This window comes from Sinohyriopsis cumingii, chromosome 3, assembly GCF_028554795.1.
Source record: "Sinohyriopsis cumingii isolate HCF-2022 chromosome 3, ASM2855479v2, whole genome shotgun sequence".
In the NCBI taxonomy this organism is placed as follows: Eukaryota; Metazoa; Mollusca; class Bivalvia; order Unionida; family Unionidae; genus Sinohyriopsis; species Sinohyriopsis cumingii.
This window is the reverse complement of record NC_142963.1, coordinates 145684708-145705975: the sequence shown is the minus strand read 5'-3', so window position 1 is coordinate 145705975 and position 21268 is coordinate 145684708. Positions and strand designations below refer to the sequence as shown.

Sequence of the window (21268 nt, the reverse complement as noted above, 5' to 3'; positions counted from 1 at the left end):
ATTTATCAATTCTCTTAATAATACTCATTCGTGCAGTTGTCCAATTTGCTTCATTAAGTTCAGAAGAAAATTATCATAGAAAAAGGAAAATTAGGAAAAAGGACATTTTTTCAGTTAGCTGACGGGTTTCCAGAACAGGTTGTCTTAAGTTAGTGCAATACCTTAAACAGCCATTGCTCAATGCAGACTCTTTGGTTATTTTTAGACCAGGTACATGTCATGTTTCATATAACCACAAAATCAGGAATTACGAATTGCAAAATGCTACCATAGAGCTTCCAAAATATTATGGTATTTATGAAGAAAGAAAACCTATTCAAAATTGATGAATTTATTTTGTATGAGCATAGTAAATATTGGATCAGAAGTGAGAGAAGCTGCCGCTACAGTTATTTATGGAATACCAGTAACATTTGATGCTTAGAATATTTCACTTAAAGTACACATTACCAACTTGTACACATATACTACAATAATGGCATGTCAGGAATCAAAATACAGATTTATAGCTGTCTTTTTTGTTTTTCTGGCACTGACTTGTGTGATGCATTTAACAATCTTTGCTATTGTTTCGTTCATTTCCAAGGACATAACAACAAGATTTTGAGTGATTCAAAAACTTACCCGCAACATGTTTTGCATAGCTATGGAGGCACTAAACAATTACCATTACAATTTTTCATTTACTGGAGATCATGGTTCAGTGTCGGAACAGTCACTAACCAGAAAAATACCTATCAAGGAAGGAAAAATGACAACTGCAAAACCAAAATACAAAAAGAAAATGAAGGATTTTAACATTTTTTTTATTTTTATTTTTCATAAAGCCTGTGCACTTTTCAGTTACACTGATGCAAAATGTTAAGTGCATTTATACTGTCACTAATGATATTATTATTATAAAAAATAGTTGACAGCTGATTCTAATAAATAAAATAAGCAATTACTACATAAAATAAATCAGTGAGATGAACCTGATAGCTCTCACCTTATGAAACTGATAACATCAGCACTTAGTTTCAAGACATTCAGATACTTTCTCTCACCACCCCCTCTTCTGATTCAATGTGTTATCTGCTAAATACAAACATTTACAAAAATAATTGGAATTATATTTTTTGCATAAACAATTTATAGGCATAGTCATAGAATCTGTAATCGTAATTTAAGTTTGATTAGTTGGTGATAAGAAACATGACATATAATACATATATTACAGTCTGAAACAAGTGGTTGATGCTGGCTGTCTTAAATGTTGTAACTGGGGACAACCTGTGTTCTAACTGGGGACAACCTGAGTGATTGGTGCTAGCTGTCTTAAATGTTGTTCTAACTGGGGACAACCTGAGTGATTGGTGCTAGCTGTCTTAAATGTTGTTCCAGCTGGGGACAACCCGAGTGATTGGTTAAATGTTGTTCTAGCTGGGGACAACCTGAGTGATTGGTGCTAGCTGTCTTAAATGTTGTTCTAGCTGAGGAAAACCCGAGTGATTGGTGCCAGCTGTCTTAAATGTTGTTCTAGCTGGGTACAACCTGAGCTATTGGTGCTAGCTGTCTTAAATGTTGTTCTAACTGGGGACAACCTGAGTGATTGGTTAAATGTTGTTCTAGCTGGGGACAACCTGAGTGATTGGTGCTAGCTATCTTAAATGTTGTTCCAGCTGGGGAGAACCTGAATGATTGGTTAAATGTTGTTCTAGCTGGGGACAACCCGAGTGATTGGTGTCAGCTGTCTTAAATGTTGTTCTAGCTAGGGACAACCCGAGTGATTGGTGCTAGCTGTCTTCAATGTTGTTCTAGCTGGGGACAACCCAAGTGATTGGTGCTAGCTGTCTTAAATGTTGTTCAAGCTGGGGACAACCCAAGTGATTGGTGCCAGGTGTCTTAAATGTTGTTCTAGCTGGGGGTAACCCGAGTGATTGGTGCCAGCTGTCTTCAGTGTTGTTCTAGCTGGGGACAACCCAAGTGATTGGTGCCAGCTGTCTTAAGTGTTGTCTAGCTGGGGACAACCCGAGTGATTGGTGCCAGAGCTGTCTCAGGTGGTGTTCTAGCTGGGGACAACCCGAGTAATTGGTGCCAGCCATCTCAAGTGTTCTAGCTGGGGACAACCCGAGTGATTGATGCCAGCCGTCTCGAGTGTTCTAGCTGGGGACAACCTGAGTGATTGGTGCCAGCCGTCTCGAGTGTTGTTCTAGCTGGGGACAACCCGAGTGATTGGTGCCAGAAGTCTCAAGTGTTGCTCTAACTGGGGAATGTGTGAGCTATCCGTAAATAATATTCCTTTGAGCCAATTTTCTTCTGGAGCGAGTTTAGCGTCAGAATTGTACTTTTGCTTGACCAGGCAGATATGCTGACAATGGAAGCATCTGTCTTGGGTTATACATGTATATTGTGATCAAAGTAATGCCATCTTCATTGGTAGATCATGCCAAGTTGTCAGCATCAGACAACCCAGATCATGACGAGACCAATATGAGATTTATAGTTATTGTGCAGTTGTTAAATTTTGCATCATGGAAAATTTCACATGTTGAATGACTATTCAAGTTTCTATCCAAGTCTCAGCTGACAGTGGTTGAAATATTTCCGGCAGGACATTGTTATGGACTCCAATGGTGACTTGGCATGCAAAAAGCACCATTGCTTTTTCAGTTATTTACGTGATTGGACAAACTACTGGAACTTGATGATACAGCTTTTTTAATTACACATTTTCTTTTGCATATCAATCAAGGTTAAAGCAAAGTGATTCACTCTTGTTTAATCATAACCAGGAAACCTCAAGGAGAAAGTAGTTCCAGACTCGATTGAGAGTACAGTGATAAATAAGCTGAAAGCTTTAGTATTCTCCTACTTCTAGGAAATGGTGGTAAAATTCTGGCTTTTTATTGATTAAAAGATTGATAGGAACATAATTTTTAAAAAAATCTTAATGGTTTAAATAGATTTATTTACCAATTTTTGAAATTAGTTCTTTATTGCACTTTGTCCTCAAGGCATAAAACGAATAGATTGTGTAAATTAATTGATGAAATCAAGAATAAAGATAACATACTAAGCCATCTGCATGTTTAACATATCAACAATATATAAAACACAGCAAACAGCAAAATCTTCCATGGTACACCATTCTCTCATTCAGCAAACCCACTTATGATATAAAAACTGGTGTGGATCCCATTTTTTCCTATGACAAAAATAGGTTACATCTTACATAACGTGACAAAATTGCAATCAAGCAAAATGAAAGTTAGATGCATTTCATATCTAATCATTGTAAATGGCAGTGAGTGAGTGGAAATTTAGAACCGCCATCATTAAATGTGCAAATTTAATAAGAAGTCATTGTATCAAAAATATATGTTCAATAAGTAACACTATATAAGATGAAACATCAATCACTGAAAATGTTGGTTAATGATTGACAACACTGTTAGAAATACTAACTATAGAAAATTTGTGAAATGAAATTTGTTTTAATGTATTCTTTAAGTTTACTTTGAGTACAGGCATCATAAGCATGTTTTCTCCTGTTATATTCAAAGACAAAAAAAGATTAAACTGACTCCAATGTCCTCAAACATTTCTATTCTGTGCTTTTTGCAGTTCATCTACGGGTGTATTTTGCCAAGGCAGGTTTAGGTTTATGCTGTTTACAAGTTGTCCAAGAGACATTATGGACTATAACTAAGAGATTATCAACTTGTGAAGAAGGCCATATCACTGGATTTGGACTGCCAGAGGACCAATCCTGCCTGAGCTAAAGACGAGTGCAATGTGAACCCAATAGTCCAGGTCCTGGCCCAAGAGCAGTCCATACTCAATGATACTGTCCTCTACGTAACAATATTTCTTTCATTCACTCTGTCTGCCTTGCTATGTAGTGTCTAATTATCAGATATGGTGCAGTCACTTTATTCTGTTTGCAATGGGACATGGAATGCATGACATCATCCAGTCAAAAGAACTGATCCATATCTTATGATTTAGTCACTAGCATACAATCAGGTTAATAATAATAATGTACTTGCTGTAGAATAGCTAATACCAATGTGTGATCAATATTTAATTAACAGGACAAAGTTTCTCATTTGTGATGATATTGCAATAATTACAAGATATTATGAAAATCTATATACATCACAGATTATGACTCCTAATGAACTACTTTCTAATGAATAGTACATGTTGGGAAAATAAAAATCTCAAAGCTATATTTAGAATGAATTAAATATTTTATGAACTTAAAATTACATGCAATTTAGGAATATGAAATAAATCCCAAGATATGTACATCTATAAAGAATGTATGGCATGATGTACATGTTGATATTTCTCACTACCAATACTTCTGAAGAATCCATTTTGATCAAGAGTGACAAAGACATTCTGTGACAAATTGAATATTCTCTTTTATCAATGTATGTTTCGTTAGACTTCAATATATTTTCTTTTATTGATGTATGTTTCGTTAGACTTCAATATATTTTCTTTTATCAATATATGTTTCGTTAGACTTCAATATATTTTCTTTTATCGATGTATGTTTTGTTAGACTTCAATATGATAAGAGTTACTTTCACAACATATATTTTTTTTTAGATATCATTGCAATATGCAATTAAGAAAAAGGTATCCAATCTTATTGTGAACAATGTGAGGTAACATAAATTTTCCAGTTTTAAAATATGCAATATTACCACAGTACATGTGACTCTACATGTTTAATTATTATACTAATTACAGATGAAATGAAGCAAGTCTTTGAGCTGTTATAATACACTCATTATTAAGGCCCTTCATTATAACACTGTTCCTGTTATAAGGCCCTTCATTATAACACTGTTCCCATTATAAGGCAAGTATGGTCATGGATTCCATTTAATTAATATGTAGGAAAATTAATGTATCATGTACTTGTTTATAGACAGTGTACTCTATTGCTTCTATTGACATAATTATAATAGGGAGTGATGCAATTTCTGTTCTTGATATAAAGTGAATGGACATATAAAATTCTGATAAAAACAATATCCGAACCAAGATATATGCTTTTATCTGTCATGGAATGCTATTTATATCACATAATAATTAATTGAGCAAAATTGAGTTTTTAACAAAAGAGAAATACATGTATAATTTACAAATTGTATCAATTTGAGAACTCAACTATAAGTTAATCTATATATACTGTCTTTTTTTCCTGGAGGGAAAAAATCTTGTAACTTTGTAAGAACAAAAGTAATTTAGGAATGGTAAAACACAATATTCTTGAAAGTTAAAAATCAATTAAATAAAATAATAATGTCATCACAGTCATACATCTGCATACTTAAAAGACAAAATTGGGAACAATTTAACAATATATAAACAAGTTATAAAAATTGAAAATGTAAAGAAACTGCCATAATCAATTAAATTTACTTATACCTGAAATTATAATACAAAAGTATTTCAGCTATTTATAGATACAACTTTGGCTATATACAGATATAATAAATATTAAAAAAAAACGACAAACATTTGAAAAAATATAATGTAGAAACAGTGAGAATGATACAATATTTCTGCAAAATAAGGCATTATTTTGAGAGTGACAGGTATATGGTGATGTTGTTTGCATCTGCAACATGCAAACAGAGAGAATGTTAAGATACCTATATACTACTTTCTTGCACTGTGACTGAAATTTCTTTCAATGCTGTCGTCGTAGAAATCATTCATGGTCTAAGCACACATCTATTAAAAATGGCTGCCCTTTGTCCTTGAAATATCAACCTGAACTAGTCCAAGGTACATGAACATTAACAGGTATTAAAATATAGAAATTAATTCTGCCAGAGTAGCAATACAAGCTTCTGAAAGTGCAATGAATGAATTGCAAAATATATAAAGTAAAAACGTTATTGGTTCATTTTTCAAAATTCACCTTTTTTAAGTCCAGGAAGTGAAATGACTAAGTGGAGCTAGCAGTTTTTTTTTATAGCTACACATCTAATGTAAGGCCATGCCATATATTCTAAACCCAAATTATATCCATCAATCATACACCAAAATAAAGGAAATTAAAAGTTCTCTTTACAATACCCAAGATAAACAAGGCTTTTCTCTAAATAGTATAGCCAGTGAAGAGACCTGGGAAATTCTCTTTCTGTATCTGTCTGAAATACGTAACTAAAATGTCAGTACATCTGAAACTGGAAGAGAGTTGTCCAAAACTGGTTTATAAATATGATCACAGTATCAAAATTCTACCTGGAAAATATCACATAGTCATCACATGATAAATTATTCTTTTAAATGCAAAATATTATATGAAAAACATTGTGATATGAAATCAGTTTAATATCAGAAGTTGATGTGCATTTACAAACTTCCTATTCAAAGATAAATAACTCCTGAGACACAGGAAAATTGATTAGACAGGTACCTTGCAAGAACTGGTTTGGCTTGGTTTGGAGTTTTAAGGCATAGGAACACAAGTATATTATTTAATGCTGAGGCAATCAGAGCAAAGAGCCATGCCCAAGGACACACGTGTCAAAAGGACACACATGCTCAAGGACACGCATGTCCAAGGACACACATGCTCAAGGACACGCATGCCCAAGGACACACAAGCCAAAGGACACACAATGGGGGATGATATTTTGGCTCATCTGATGGTAGGACTTGAACCTGCACACATTCCTTTTCAAGTCCACCATGCTAACCACATAGCCACAAGGGCTCCAATATTCAAGTACATCATCAATTAGTTTTGTATGTTAGATCAAACATGCAAAGTTTTGTGCATAAAAACACGTAAAAAAAAGAACATTTTTTGTCCAATAGACGGATGTCCTATTCCCAAGTTCTTCATAAACCATGTGTCATATTATTGGACCTTTCACATATTTATTAGGGCTGGAAGTATTTGTAAAAAATAATTCAGACTGGATCAGCAAAATGATAGCTGTGCAATTAAAATGGAAATAGTAAACCAGTCTGGCTATTTAAAAAGACATGCAATATCTTTATCACAAGGATGTCTGAAAATCTGGTTGATGTCTCGAAATTTCCTCATCTCGTTTCCTCCTGTATTCACTCTGTCTTTTGCAGTACAGAGCAATATCTGGATCCCAAATCAGTACACAGCCACAATGATCTTCCGAACAAAAACAAAAAAGATAATATGAAAGTCAATAGCTAACATTCATAATGTTAAGCAATCTACATCAGAATTGTGTTCTTTTTTAAACATAAATTTATTACACAATTTATTGTTAATTATTTTTTAAGAAATAAGATTCAAGACGTTAATCTGTCAGAGACTAGGTCATACTTTTACTTTGGATAGGAGAAATGACTTGAAGATGTGTGTCCATGTGCAGAGTGAAAGACAAAAAATCAATAGACCAAAGAACATACCGTAATCAGAAGTGGTAATTTGTGTTATACTGCATGACAACATAAGTAGATTATTTAGTGCTGAAGCAACTAAAGTAAAGACACATAAAAACACCATTCTGGGCTGATCTGATCATTACATTTGAACTCATACTCTTCAGATCTCATATCCGGCATAGTAACCTGAGTCACCAAAGTTCCTGCATCCATGAGTCACCTTTCATGACATGTAGGAGGGCACATTGGACCTATTTCAAACCCCAAGTATGTAGGAGGGCACATTGGGCCTATTTTAAACCCCAAGTATGCAGGAGAGTACAATGGGCCTATTCTAAACTCTAAGTATGCAGGAGGGCACAATGGGCCTATTCTAAACCCCAACTATGCAGGAGGGCACAATAGGTCTATTCTAAATCACAAGTATGCAGCATGGCACAATGGGCCTATTCTAAACCCCAAGTATGCAGCATGGCACAATGGGCCTATTCTAAATCACAAGTATGCAACATGGCACAATGAGCCTATTCTAAACCCCAAGTATGCAGGAGGGCATAATGGGCCTATTCTAAACACCAAATATGCAGGAGGGCACAATGTGCCTATTCTAAACCACAAGTATGCAGGAGGGCACAATGGGCCTATTCTAAACACCAAATATGCAGGAGGGCACAATGTGCCTATTCTAAATCACAAGTATGCAGGGCATGTATATCAGAAATGAGACAAGCACAGGATCTCTACTAATAATTTACAGACAAATGGGACATAATTATAAGGGACTTAAATATAAAACATTTTCACACCTGATAATATTGATTACACAAGATCAAAGATTACTTTTACACATGATAACATGGACTAATTTTACACATGATAACATAGATTACTTTCACACAACATTAATTATTTTTACTGATGATAACATGGACTAATTTTACACATGATAACATAGATTACTTTCACACAACAATAATTACTTTTACTGATGATAACATCAATTACCTTTACACATGATAACATAGATTACTTTCACACAACATTAATTACTTTTACTGATGATAACATCAATTACCTTTACACATGAGGGTGGCCGAGTGGTCTAAAGCGCTCTCCGTTATGGATCACTGCCATCTCACCTCTGTCTGCGTGGGTTTGAGTCTAGGATTTGGCCAATGTGGGTATGTGAGAAAGCTTGCCTGTAGCTTCTTGTGGGTCGGTGGTTCTTTCCGGGGTTTTCCCGGGTTCTTCCTCCACCATTAATACTGGCCACCATGCATAGTCTATCGTGTGCTGAAAAATGGCGTTAAACCCCATAACAACAACAACAACCTTTACATATGATAACATGGATTACTTTTACACATGAAAACATTAATTACTTTTACAGATGATAACACAAATTACTTTTACACATAACATGGATTAATTTTAAACATGACAGAAATTACTTTTACACATAACACAAATTACATTTATACATAATGATAAGGATTACTTTTACACATAACACAGATTACTTTTATCCTTGATGACAAGGATTACTGTTACATATATGGATTACTTGTATACATGATAACATGGATTACTTTCATACATGATAACATGGATTACTTTCATGCATGATAACATGGATGACTTTCATGCGTGATAAAATGGATTACTTTCATACATGATAATATGGATTATGTTCATACATGATAACATGGATTACTTTCATACATGATAACATGGATTACTTTCATACATGATAACATGGATTATGTTCATACATGATAACATGGATTATGTTCATACATGATAACATGGATTACATTCATATATAACATGGATTACTTTCATATATGATAACATGGATTACTTTCATACATGATAATATGGATGACTTGTATACATGATAACATGGATTACTTTCATACATGATAACATGGATTACTTTCATACATGATAACATGGATTACTTTCATTCATGATAACATGGATTACTTTCATACATGATAGCATGGATTATGTTCATATATGATAACATGGATTACTTTCATACATGATAACATGGATTACTTTCATACATGTTAACATGGATTACTTTCATTCATGATAACATGGATTACTTTCATACATGATAGCATGGATTATATTCATACATGATAGCATGGATTACTTTCAGACATGATAACATGGATGACTTTCATACATGATAAAATGGATTAATTTCATACATGATAACATGGATTGCTTTCATACATGATAACATGGATTACTTTCATACATGATATCATGGATTACTTTCATACATGATAGCATAGATGACTTTTACTAAATAAAATGCTATGCTCACTTTTCTGAACTTCACATCCTTGTCCCTCTCTAAAGCCAAGCCCTCCACTTATCACTGCATTAAATTTCTTGGAACCTACAAACAGAAATTTATTATTTTTTATATAGTTAATTAAGTGCAACAACTTTCATCACCAGTAAAATTATCATCATAATCATCATAGTTGTCATCCTCCTTCAAAGTATCCACACCTGCCATAAGATGATGTCTTATGCTAAAACCCATTTTTTGCTCCCAAACCCTGACACGGTCATGTTTCTGTAAAGGCTTTCAGTAACCTTTGAGACCCCCCCATCACTTCAATATATGCCTGTAACATGTAGCACAGCATGTATAAATAGTAAACAGTCCTGCTTAGAGCTCATGTATTACTTATCATCCTTGGGGCTTTTTATACAGCAAATTGTCACCGAGGCAATTAAAAGGCAATGAGGTCAGGTATAAATTACCACCATTTCATGTATTACTTGGCTGACAACAGCTAGGGTACATGTTAGTTCCTTTGAAGACTGCTGTGGGGGGAGCCCATTGTGCTAATTTTCTAATTGCTTTTTATATGAAAGCTTATTCTCAACTGGACATAGCTTTGTTTGTGCCATATGCACTGACCCCCCACTCCCGACCTCAAAACACTTTTTCACTCCCCCCCCCAACACACACACTGCCTGGGAATATGGCAGGTATGAATATCATAACAATGAAATTTTTAAGATCAAATGATGTACCCTCTTTCTCTTCTAAGATTTAAAAAAGATTTACACAAATCATATTTGCTACTTTCTATGAACAGAAAAACTTAAACAAGCTGAAATGCTGCAGACCCTATTCTTTACATGATTTTTCTATAGTTCAACTTTCCCAAGGTCACTGACATGATAATATATTACATGAGGAGCTATGGAGTAATTTAGCCAATTATTCATATGCATAATGTTTAAGTTCATGATGCTTTTACTGCATACATAGTATGTACTTATATTTTTCATGTGTATCAGTGCCCATACAGAAGGACCTCAAGAGTCTGTGTCAATTATTCACATGAATAATGTTTACATTCATGATGCTTTTACTGCATACTGCCATAGTATATACCTATATTTTTCATGTGTATCAGTGCCCGTACAGAAGCAGTGTGTCTGTGTGTGACCAGGAGGACCTCAAGAGTCTGTGTCAATTATTCACATGAATAATGTTTACATTCATGATGCTTTTGCTGCATACTGCCATAGTATATACCTATATTTTTCATGTGTATCAGTGCCCGTACAGAAGCAGTGTGTCTGTGTGTGACCAGAAGGACCTCAAGAGTCTGTGTCAATTATTCATATGAATAATGTTTACATTCATGATGCTTTTGCTGCATACTGTCATAGTATATACCTATATTTTTCATGTGTATCAGTGCCCGTACAGAAGCAGTGTGTCTGTGTGTGACCAGGAGGACCTCAAGTGTCTTTGTGTCAATTACTGCAATACTTCCACCTCCAGTGCCAACCCATAATGATTTGGTCTTCTTTGTGTCCTGAATCATAAGGGAGGTAACTCTGGCATCCAGCTTTGGAAGCCTATAACAGGAAAACATGATGCATGCTTTTAACCTCTTTTAACATTTTCTAAGTAAAATATGCTTGTGACCTAATTAAACAATCAGTAAGTAAAATATGCTTGTGACCTAATTAAACAATCAGTAAGTAGAATATGCCTGTGGCCTAATTTAGCATTCAGAAACTAAAGTATGTACACAAACAACTTTTACATTTGTTAAAATAAATGTGGAATTAACCCACAGATATGTTTGCCTACAATTAAATTATTACTCTCATAAAAAACATTATAACTTCTGTTGGTATGAACAGGAAATGCATGCTTATCAGTAATACAATGTATGGATTTTTTCACAGTGATTTAAGCTCAACAAGCTATTTCCAACAGAATGTGTTGGATTTTACAAATGATTAATCTGAATTAAAGCAATCATTTAGAAATTATTTCAAACTACTTACTTAAAAATCATATCCATTTCCAGGCTGTGCTTGTGTTGGATTTGAATTAAAGCAATCCATCATAAACTACTTACTTAAAAATCATATCCATTTCCAGGTTGTGCTTGTGTTGGATTTGAATTAAAGTAATCCATCATAAACTACTTCAAACTACTTACTTAAAAATCATATCCATTTCCAGGCTGTGCTTGTGACTCTCTTTGTTCACATCCCAGATGTGTACTGTGGAGGAAGCCTTGTGTGAAAAGTAAACAGTCTGCTTTTCTGCTGCAATAGAGCAGATTGATCGATTTTGTGTGCCTCTGAAAAATAAAATACATAAGTATTGTACTAAGGCTATTTTTATGTTACACTAACTTGTATGCCTAGTATTTCTGTGTAAATAAATACCTATACATTTAGATGTCAAAATCCATTACCATTTGACTAAAACAATTGTCAAAAAAATATAATTAAATCCTTCATTTTTACATTCACATTAGTAGATAATCCAGTGCACAGTTTGCTAATTGAATTGAAATATAAAATAAGCACTTTATTACAAAACTTTAAAGGAAGCAAAAGACTATCCTTGCTCTGAAACAGAATTTTCCCAAGATAATGGTTTAAAAGAGTTTTTACAGTAACACTTCAGATCTACACAGACAATAAAACACTATTTCTAAAATCTATCATGGTTCAAATAAGAAGGGTGTTTATGGAACACTAATGCCATAATTATTAATAAACTGACCTACATGCAAAACCAACGCAAGTTCAAATCTGATTGGACAGATTGATCGATGAACAAGATTATTCAAGATGTCCTAAAATTCATAGTTGAGCATAAAAATAAACATGGCATTTATTTGCTTTTTTTCTTAACCATGCTGAATAAATAAATATGATAATTTGAGCATCACTATTTTGTAGATATTTTTATCAGTGACCTTGACCTTTGACCTTAATTAGGACAGCAACAAATGATCAATTTTTGTCAAATTAGGCCATAAATGTCAAGTTAAACTTGATCCAAAAACCATATCTTGAGCTGTATGGAAAAATTACATCCAAAATTCATGAACCTATATATCAATTAGTCTAGTATCATAATTTAATTTTTCAATCTGATTAAAATCAAATCTCCACTGAACTCCTTAAAGATCTGATTATGACTGCTTAGAGGTAATGTTTGAATGACCAATGTTATTACAATAATCACTAATTTTTATCAACCAATCAGATGAAGTCTTATATCTTTGAATTTGGGAGATTGAGCACAATGGATGATGAGCATCAATGTATCCCGAACAATCTGATTCACTTTCTGATTTCTGAAAGCTGCATTTCTTGTGGCAAATTCAAAGGTCACCAGAACATGACCCCTAAGCAGTTGCGGTCAGATCTACATGTAGACTAATTGATATATAGGTTACTGGACAAGCAAAGGGTCATAGAGAGTCAAGCAAATCCTCATAACATTTCAAAATGGCACCCTATCCATGACTAATCAGCTGCACCATGAGACACAACCCATTCCTTTGGGACCAAGGCAGCCCAAATATATGCCATATCTCCTCCATTTCCTGTACTAAAAAAAAAAACATTCTGAAGGTAGAAAACCTTGTTTCTAAGCTGTTTAATCCTGTGGGAGCAGGAAAAGTTATAATCCACCAACCTTCTGTCTTCAGTTTCAATAATCCTCTCAATTTTGACACCCACTGCCACATTCAGGAGAAGAATCTGTGTGCCACAAGTAACAAAAACCTTCTTGCCAAGTTTACACATACATATGACTGGTTCATAATCATACCCTGGACCTAAGCAGACTGGGTCCACATTCGGCTCCTGTAAGGGAAGAAAGAAACAATTAGAAAAATAAAAATATCTTGAACAGAAGTAAGCTTTTGTGCCTGGAATTCACTAGATCTGTTTCCTCCCTATTTTCCTCTACTGATCTGCTGAGTGTTGCAATCATCGGAGATATTCCTCAGAAACTCAAACATACCAAATTTGGTAATGAAAACTATTTTCTTACCTGTTTGAGTTAACATGTTCACAAGGTAAATGCCTCAAAAAAATCTCATGACTAATGACCTTGAACTTGATATGATGGGTAAAAACATCATTAACCTTGTCTCAGATACTGTATATAATGTGTTAGGGTTGGTTGCATACATAATGAATTATTTGTATTGTTATAGTGCTACAATCCAGTACAGTTATAAATCTGAGTCAAGACCTTGTAACATGAAATCAATATTCAAATTCTATACTATCAACTTGCTTTTTGAAAAACAACTAAATATAAATTAGGTCAAAATTCATTTTGTATATGTACACATCACTCTCGTGGCATTTACTTGTTCAATAAAATACAAAAATACAAGTTGCGAAGTTTGACTTGACCAAAAGGTCAAGTAGATCCAGTTTTCAAACTCATTAATGAAACTGTGGACACACCAGTGGCCAAATCTCCATCATTTTTATTCAGGACCTGTCACATATTGCAAGAAGGGTTTTCATGAAAACCCTGTGTCAATGACATCTTCCATTTAAGAAGTTCATGGACCCCGAGTAGTCTAAGGGCTTGTTTTTAAAGATCCCTCACATTTCACGTCTGTCCATGTGGGTTTAAGTCTTGGCACTGCCAACATAAATATATAAGAAAGTTTGCCATTAACAAGCTGTGGGTTGGTCATTCTTCATCCACCAAGTATACTGACCACCATATACATCCTATCATGTGCTGAAATATGAAGTTACACCCACAAAACCATACACGAAATCAAGAGATTCAGCAGTGTATAGCCATGATTGTGCTGATGTGCCAATAAACCCATACACATACATACAATCTTCTAAAGGATGTAATGATAACAAGACTTTTGAGATAGTTACCATGGTTGCCATGTTGGAGGTCAAATCAGCATCATTTTTTAAAATCAGGACCAGCTAATGTCTCTTACAATGCTTAGTGAAATTCCATAATGAATATGAACATTCCTTCAAAAGTAGCCATAAACAGAAATTGTAGATGGCCAACAAGGCAGTCAGTTTGGAGACTGGCATTATTTTTCAAATAGAACCAACTACACAATATACTTGCTTATAATAATGAGTATGTGTGATGTGTGTGCGAGTGTGTGTTGGAATTTTAATGTAGCTTGAACAGTTTTTCAGTCATATTGCTATCATGTCTGCAATGCTACAGTTTATAGCGAGGCAGAGATAGTATCATTTTTGTAAGTCTTTCGTATGACTAGGCCACCTGAGCGGTGTTGTTTATTGGGGAATGTACTAAAACACTTTTTACTATATGATACAGTGATTTAGTGTGTGTGTTTGTGTGATTTGGATTTTTGATGTAGCTTTAACAATTTTTCAGTCATATCACTACGATGTCTGCAGTGTGACAGTTTATAGTAATATCTAGCATTGGGGCATCATGCCGCAGACATGTAGCATCATGTCCCACCCAGTCACATTATCCTGACACCAGCCCAACCAGTCCTAACACTAACCTCATAATGCTGAGTGCCAAGTGAGGCAGCGTTTGTAACATTTTTGTTAAGTCTCTGGTATCGGCCGGGGATCAAACTCACAACCTCCTGCATCTGAGGCGGATGCTCTAACCACTAGGCCACCTGAGTGGTGTTCTTTATTGGGGAATGTACTAAAACACTTTTTACTATATATATATATATAACAAAAAAACTGATATCTACAAAATTGAAATCACACTGATTTATTATATAGAAGAAACATTCACATGGAATCAAAAGGGATGGTTGGGCAGTTTCTATATTATGCAGTTTCATTTTTTCATAAAAACTTTAATTACAATCCTTACAGGCAAAAAAATAAATATGCAGCATTGCTGTAAAGTTACAGTACATTCAAGGCAGAACTGGGTGTTAAGTGGTGATGTAAAAAAAAATGTATTAAACTGTACAATCTAACTCAACCTGAAGATGCATATTAGGCCAAATAAAAACAACATCCCTTTCTTAGTTGTTTTTTTTCTCCCCTATCTTGCTTTTGGTCCTTTTGTCAAAAGACTATATTGAATAAGGGCCATTTTCTGTCCCCATTTTTATGGGGATAACAATTCTTATAAATATCATAACTCTGTGTCTCATTGTATTATTCAATGTATAAATCACCCTATTCTGCATTAAATATGCTTATAAATTTCTTTTTCAAACCTAAACACGACTCTTGAACATGGGCTTGTATAGGAAATTAAAGAGAAAATGCTACATTTGACCAACTTGAAACTAGAAATAAAATCTAAGCACAGGCTTGCTCAAACATGAGGTATTTACACTGATTTATTAATTTATATGAAAATTTTTGGGTTGTCATATTAACTTAGGTGAGCACATTTGCGCTAATCACTAAAAACTAAAACATTCTTGAATTTTGCTATCTATGTAACACTGTCATTTTCCTTGTTGCATGGCTGCTGCCTAAATATCGCTACGTGTGAGAAATTAGACCTACATTACTAGATTGCGCTATAATAGTTCCTTCATTATTGTATTAACGAAATTCCAGGAATAATAACTATTCAGATATTTTAAAAACAATGTTATCCATTCATTTCTCTCTTTCTACATTCTTTCTAAATTGCCTTCGGAACATGATTTTTCAAAGAGGCACTGAAGGGGCATGTGGAACTATATGTAAACAAAGACTAAGTGGAGTAAACATTAAATGGAATTGTATTTTATGTTGCCAATTTCTTGCAAAAGCATGCTGTAAATAATAGGATAAGTACATATATATTATTTATTTTATACATAAATAACGGGTTTTGCTTCATTTCTACCATGTTACCATTTGCTACGTTTAATTCACTCACTATTACACTGTAATTTCATACATGTAATCTTTAAATAAATCTGTCAATTTCCAGATTGGTAATAACAGTTACAACCAGTGTATTTTTTCATAAAATTTTGTTAACTGGTTCATTCTTCAAATAGTAACAATATTAATTCTTGAAAACTAAAACAATAACTATAAACAACAAAGGATCGCCTGCAGTTACATAAATCTGCTAGGAATTTTTTAAGAAATGTGATACACAGATTGAACAACACAAGCTTTAATATCCATAATATCAACAGCTGTCAATTTACAGGTTTGAAATAAAATTAGTAACTGCTCAGTTTTCAAAACCAATAAAAAATAATGCGCAATTTTGAAAATCATTTTATTTTTATGTCATGCAAGGTAACATTGATCTAAAATAGAACTGTACAAGGGTTGCCAATCATGTCTGCATCAGAAAATAATGGTATTGGTACCAGTGTTGTGAAGCAGTTATTTTTCCATAATTAGATAGTATAACTTTATACAAGTATATTCATATTCAATTTTTTCATACTGAATGTTTATCACATTTTCTGTTCACACTTCCACAAGAAGAATAATCAGTTTTAGACTAACATAAAAATTTTACACTTGCTTACAATATCAATGATGCTTCTAATAATTACTGAAATTAGAAACCATTTCCAAACAGTGAGAAACATGTCCACAGTCATGATGAAAGCCAAGTAAATTAATTGATTTATGATGTTTTAATTGAAATTAATATTTGCATTATTTCTATGCTAAAAACCAGCAATTATGTGAGCCTCAATCATTTGCAAATCATTTTAAGTTTATGTTCCTAAAATGTAATGTTTTTTATGGGTATGGTATTCATCTAAAAGGAAAGTGGAGGAGAGTGACCAAGTATCTTTGTATCAGAAAATGATGTGGTGGAACCAGTGTTGTGAAGTCATTATTATTCCATAATTATATTGTATAATTTTTTTTTATACATGTTTGTTTAAGCTAAACAAAAAATTTAAGACAATATTTTATCACATTTTCCCAATCACTCCTCCAAATCAAGAAAAACTGGTTTTTGACTGATATAAATTTTTACTTGCCTACTAAATCAATGATTTTTCTAGCAATTACTGAAATTAGAAATTACACATTTTTGTTTCCAAACAGTGGGAAACATGTCCCAAGGTCAGGATGGAAGCTAAAGTAACTGAATTGATTTATGGTTTGTTAACTGAAAAAGATAATGGTATTATTGCTACCCCCTAACCAGCAAAAATAAAAATAACAAAACAAGTTTGTTCAATCTATTTATCTAAATACTGCATATATTTATTGCAACGACATATTTTCTTTATTTCATTAAATGTTGATAACCTCATTACATTATAAATAAAATAACATTTAGAGATGAAAATCTTTTATTCAAAGGACATCCTGCTTGAATATTAAGTACCACAACTATGACTACTACTACTATTAAAAATACTACTACTAGTACTACTAATAATACTGAAAATAATAACAGCATTAATAATAATACTAAAAGAATGTCCATCTTCCTGTTTTTCTAGTGGAAACAAACATGGGGGGAGCATATCATATATTCAGACCAAAACAATTCTGAAATAAAAATGTTTGTGATGTAACATGGCATAATGGTGTAACAAGATAGCTGGGTTAGATTTCGGATTTATAACAGAACACTTTTGAGGTGATACAAATACAGTAGTCCCCCTCTTATAAGGCCACCCCTATTGCAGCAGGGAAGTGGCCTTATAATGATGGTGGCCTTTCTAGAGGGGGATGACAAATGTGAATAGTAAATACATATAAAGAAAGCAACAAGTACATTTAAAAATCACATGCATGTTGTGAAATCAATGTGAAATAAACTTTTTCATCATTTTCAAAAGAATGTTATGAATAACCATTGATATAGTTTTAAAACTGTCTTTATAATTATGTTACAGATCACATCATTTGTCACTTTGTTGGTAACAGTCTAAAAACCATACCAGTCTTGTCACAATTAAAAATTTCCTTGCTGTCATATCTCCTGCATATATTGTTTAGTCTTTTGTTCCAATCTTCGACAACTTCAGCTGATTCTCCAATAAGGACAGAACACTTAACAGTGTCGGACTTGAAATCTGTGCAACCATCCAATACTTGCGGTAAAGTTGTCATATCCCATTTCAACTGATAAAATTGTTGCTTTTTCTTGGATCATTCTACCAGTGAGTGGAATTTTCTTAGCACACAGTGCAAAACCATTCAGCAAAAATGTAGTCAGCAGATAAAAATAGTGTCAGTCTGGTAACCAGAACCACACATACTGTTTTATTTGGCCTTATATTAACAAATTGAATATGGTGAAAAATGGCATGAACAGAATCATACATGAATTCGAAAACACACAGTGGATTTGGCAATCTTAAGTGGCACAGAGGGAATAATACGTATTAATGATTTATGACAGGATTGTATAATTCATACCTGAAGAAGTTCTTCAACTGGAATCATTGCAATCTTTCCATTGGCCAGGCCTGCCAAAAGTAACCTTTTCTCTGGATCCCTGAAATGAAATAAAAGTTTTGAGTTATGATAACCAACCCTTAACAAATGAGTGAACAGTCGATTGACAAACCTTATAAATTTTAGAAAGTTTACCAAACTTATTCTTAATATTTTGGATTTAATAAATTTTGGGACAAAAATACAAAAACATAAATATTTGAGACTGAGATATAGCATCATACCCTCTAATAAGCTGCATGCAAAGAACTGAGTCAGGAAGTTCGGCAGTGGAGTGTTCATACTTGTGTGTCTTAGTATTGTAAAGCCAGATTCGATTGGCCTGTGTCCCTATCAGCAAATACACTGAGTCCACTGCTTGCAGACACAAGATTCTACCGTAACGGAACATTGCACCCTGGAATAAAAGAAATACCGTATTTCTATGATGATAAAACCAGCGACCAAATATAATAAAATGTTGAAAAGTGGGGTAATGGACTTATTCTCAGATATGGCGTTGTCAAATCAGTCACATGTCAAATACTGGGTGTACCACACTTCACTACTGACTAGGTAGCACTAGAAAAGTAAGAGTCCTTCTTTGAAACCAAATTATCTAAACAAAATTTTTTTTTTAAATCTTCATCACATAGAGATCCAGGTAACAACACTTTTAAACATTAAAATCCTTTAAAGTTTCAACCACTATTTGGAAAGTCTGTCTTTCATTATGATTAGTTCTAAAATTCATACTTGCACAACTGTAAATCATGAAACTGACTTCACCTGAAAATATGTATTATAAATAATAACCCAGCATAAAAAGCCACCCTCAATTTATGTGTACTTAATATAGTTACTATAATCTAATCATTTTTGTGGGATTTTTATGCAAGTTTTCAGCATAGGACCACACAAACTGAAATCATTTTACTTATTATTACAAACGTTCAAACTCCATCGAACAGGATTATAAGCATATTAATCATGAAAACCGTGTTCTCAACAAACATTCCAACTCCATAGAACAGGACAGCAGATTAACCATGAAAACCGTGTTCTCAACAAACATTCCAACTCCACAGAGCAAGATAGCATAGTAACCATGAAAACAGTGTTCTCAACAAACATTCCAACTCCATAGAACAGGATAGCATATTAACCATGAACAGTGTTTTCAACAAACATTCCAACTCCACACAACAGGATAGCATATTAACCATGAAAACAGTGTTCTCAACAAACATTCCAACTACATAGAACAGGATAGCATATTAACCATGAAAACAGTGTTCTCAACAAACATTCCAACTCCATAGAACAGGATAGCATAGTAACCATGAAAACAGTATTCTCAACAAACATTCCAACTCCATAGAGCAAGATAGAATATTAACCATGAAAACAGTGTTCTCAACAAACATTCCAACTCCACAGAACAGGATAGCATAGTAACCATGAAAACAGTATTCTCAACAAACATTCCAACTCCATAGAGCAAGATAGAATATTAACCACGAAAACAGTGTTCTCAACAAACATTCCAACTCCACAGAACAGGATAGCATAGTAACCATGAAAACAGTGTTCTCAACAAACATTCCAACTCCACAGAACAAGATAGCATAGTAACCATGAAAACAGTGTTCTCAACAAACATTCCAACTCCATAGAACAGGATAGCATATTAACCATGAAAACAGTGTTCTCATCAAACATTCCAACTCCATAGAACAAGTTAGCATATTAACCATGAAAACAGTGTTCTCAACAAACATTCCAACTCCTAAGAACAGGATAGCATAGTAACCATGAAAACAGTGTTCTCAACAAACATTCCAACTCCATAGAACAGGATAGCATATTAACCATGAAAACAGTGTTCTCAACAAACATTCCAACTCCATAGAACAGGATAGCATATTAACCATGAAAACAGTGTTCTCAACAAACATTCCAACTCCATAGAACAGGATAGCATAGTAACCATGAAAACAGTATTCTCAACAAACATTCCAACTCCATAGAGCAAGATAGAATATTAACCATGAAAACAGTGTTCTCAACAAACATTCCAACTCCATAGAGCAAGATAGCATATTAACCATGAAAACAGTGTTCTCAACAAACATTCCAACTCCATAGAACAGGATAGCATAGTAACCATGAAAACAGTGTTCTCAACAAACATTCCAAC

General features: G+C 33.8%; 1 protein-coding gene across 6 annotated transcripts in view; it reads right to left on the bottom strand.

Moving 5' to 3' along the window:
- Window positions 1-790: 790 nt before the first annotated feature.
- Window positions 791-21268, bottom strand: part of LOC149804074 (leucine-rich repeat serine/threonine-protein kinase 2-like) — a 327016-nt gene continuing 306538 nt past the window's right edge. For 5 of the 6 annotated variants that reach the window (XM_089953980.1, XM_089953986.1, XM_089953984.1 and 2 more), the window contains 7 exons: window positions 19314-19486; window positions 19051-19129; window positions 13385-13554; window positions 11886-12029; window positions 11105-11289; window positions 9725-9799; window positions 791-7147 (listed from right to left, as the gene is read on the bottom strand). In XM_089953980.1, coding sequence (XP_089810106.1) covers window positions 7020-7147; window positions 9725-9799; window positions 11105-11289; window positions 11886-12029; window positions 13385-13554; window positions 19051-19129; window positions 19314-19486 — 954 coding nt within the window. In that variant the 3' untranslated portion in view covers window positions 791-7019. Of the gene's footprint in view, window positions 7148-9724; window positions 9800-10960; window positions 11025-11104; window positions 11290-11885; window positions 12030-13384; window positions 13555-19050; window positions 19130-19313; window positions 19487-21268 lie in introns of all 6 variants that reach the window. The other variant, XM_089953981.1, reaches the window with a different exon arrangement.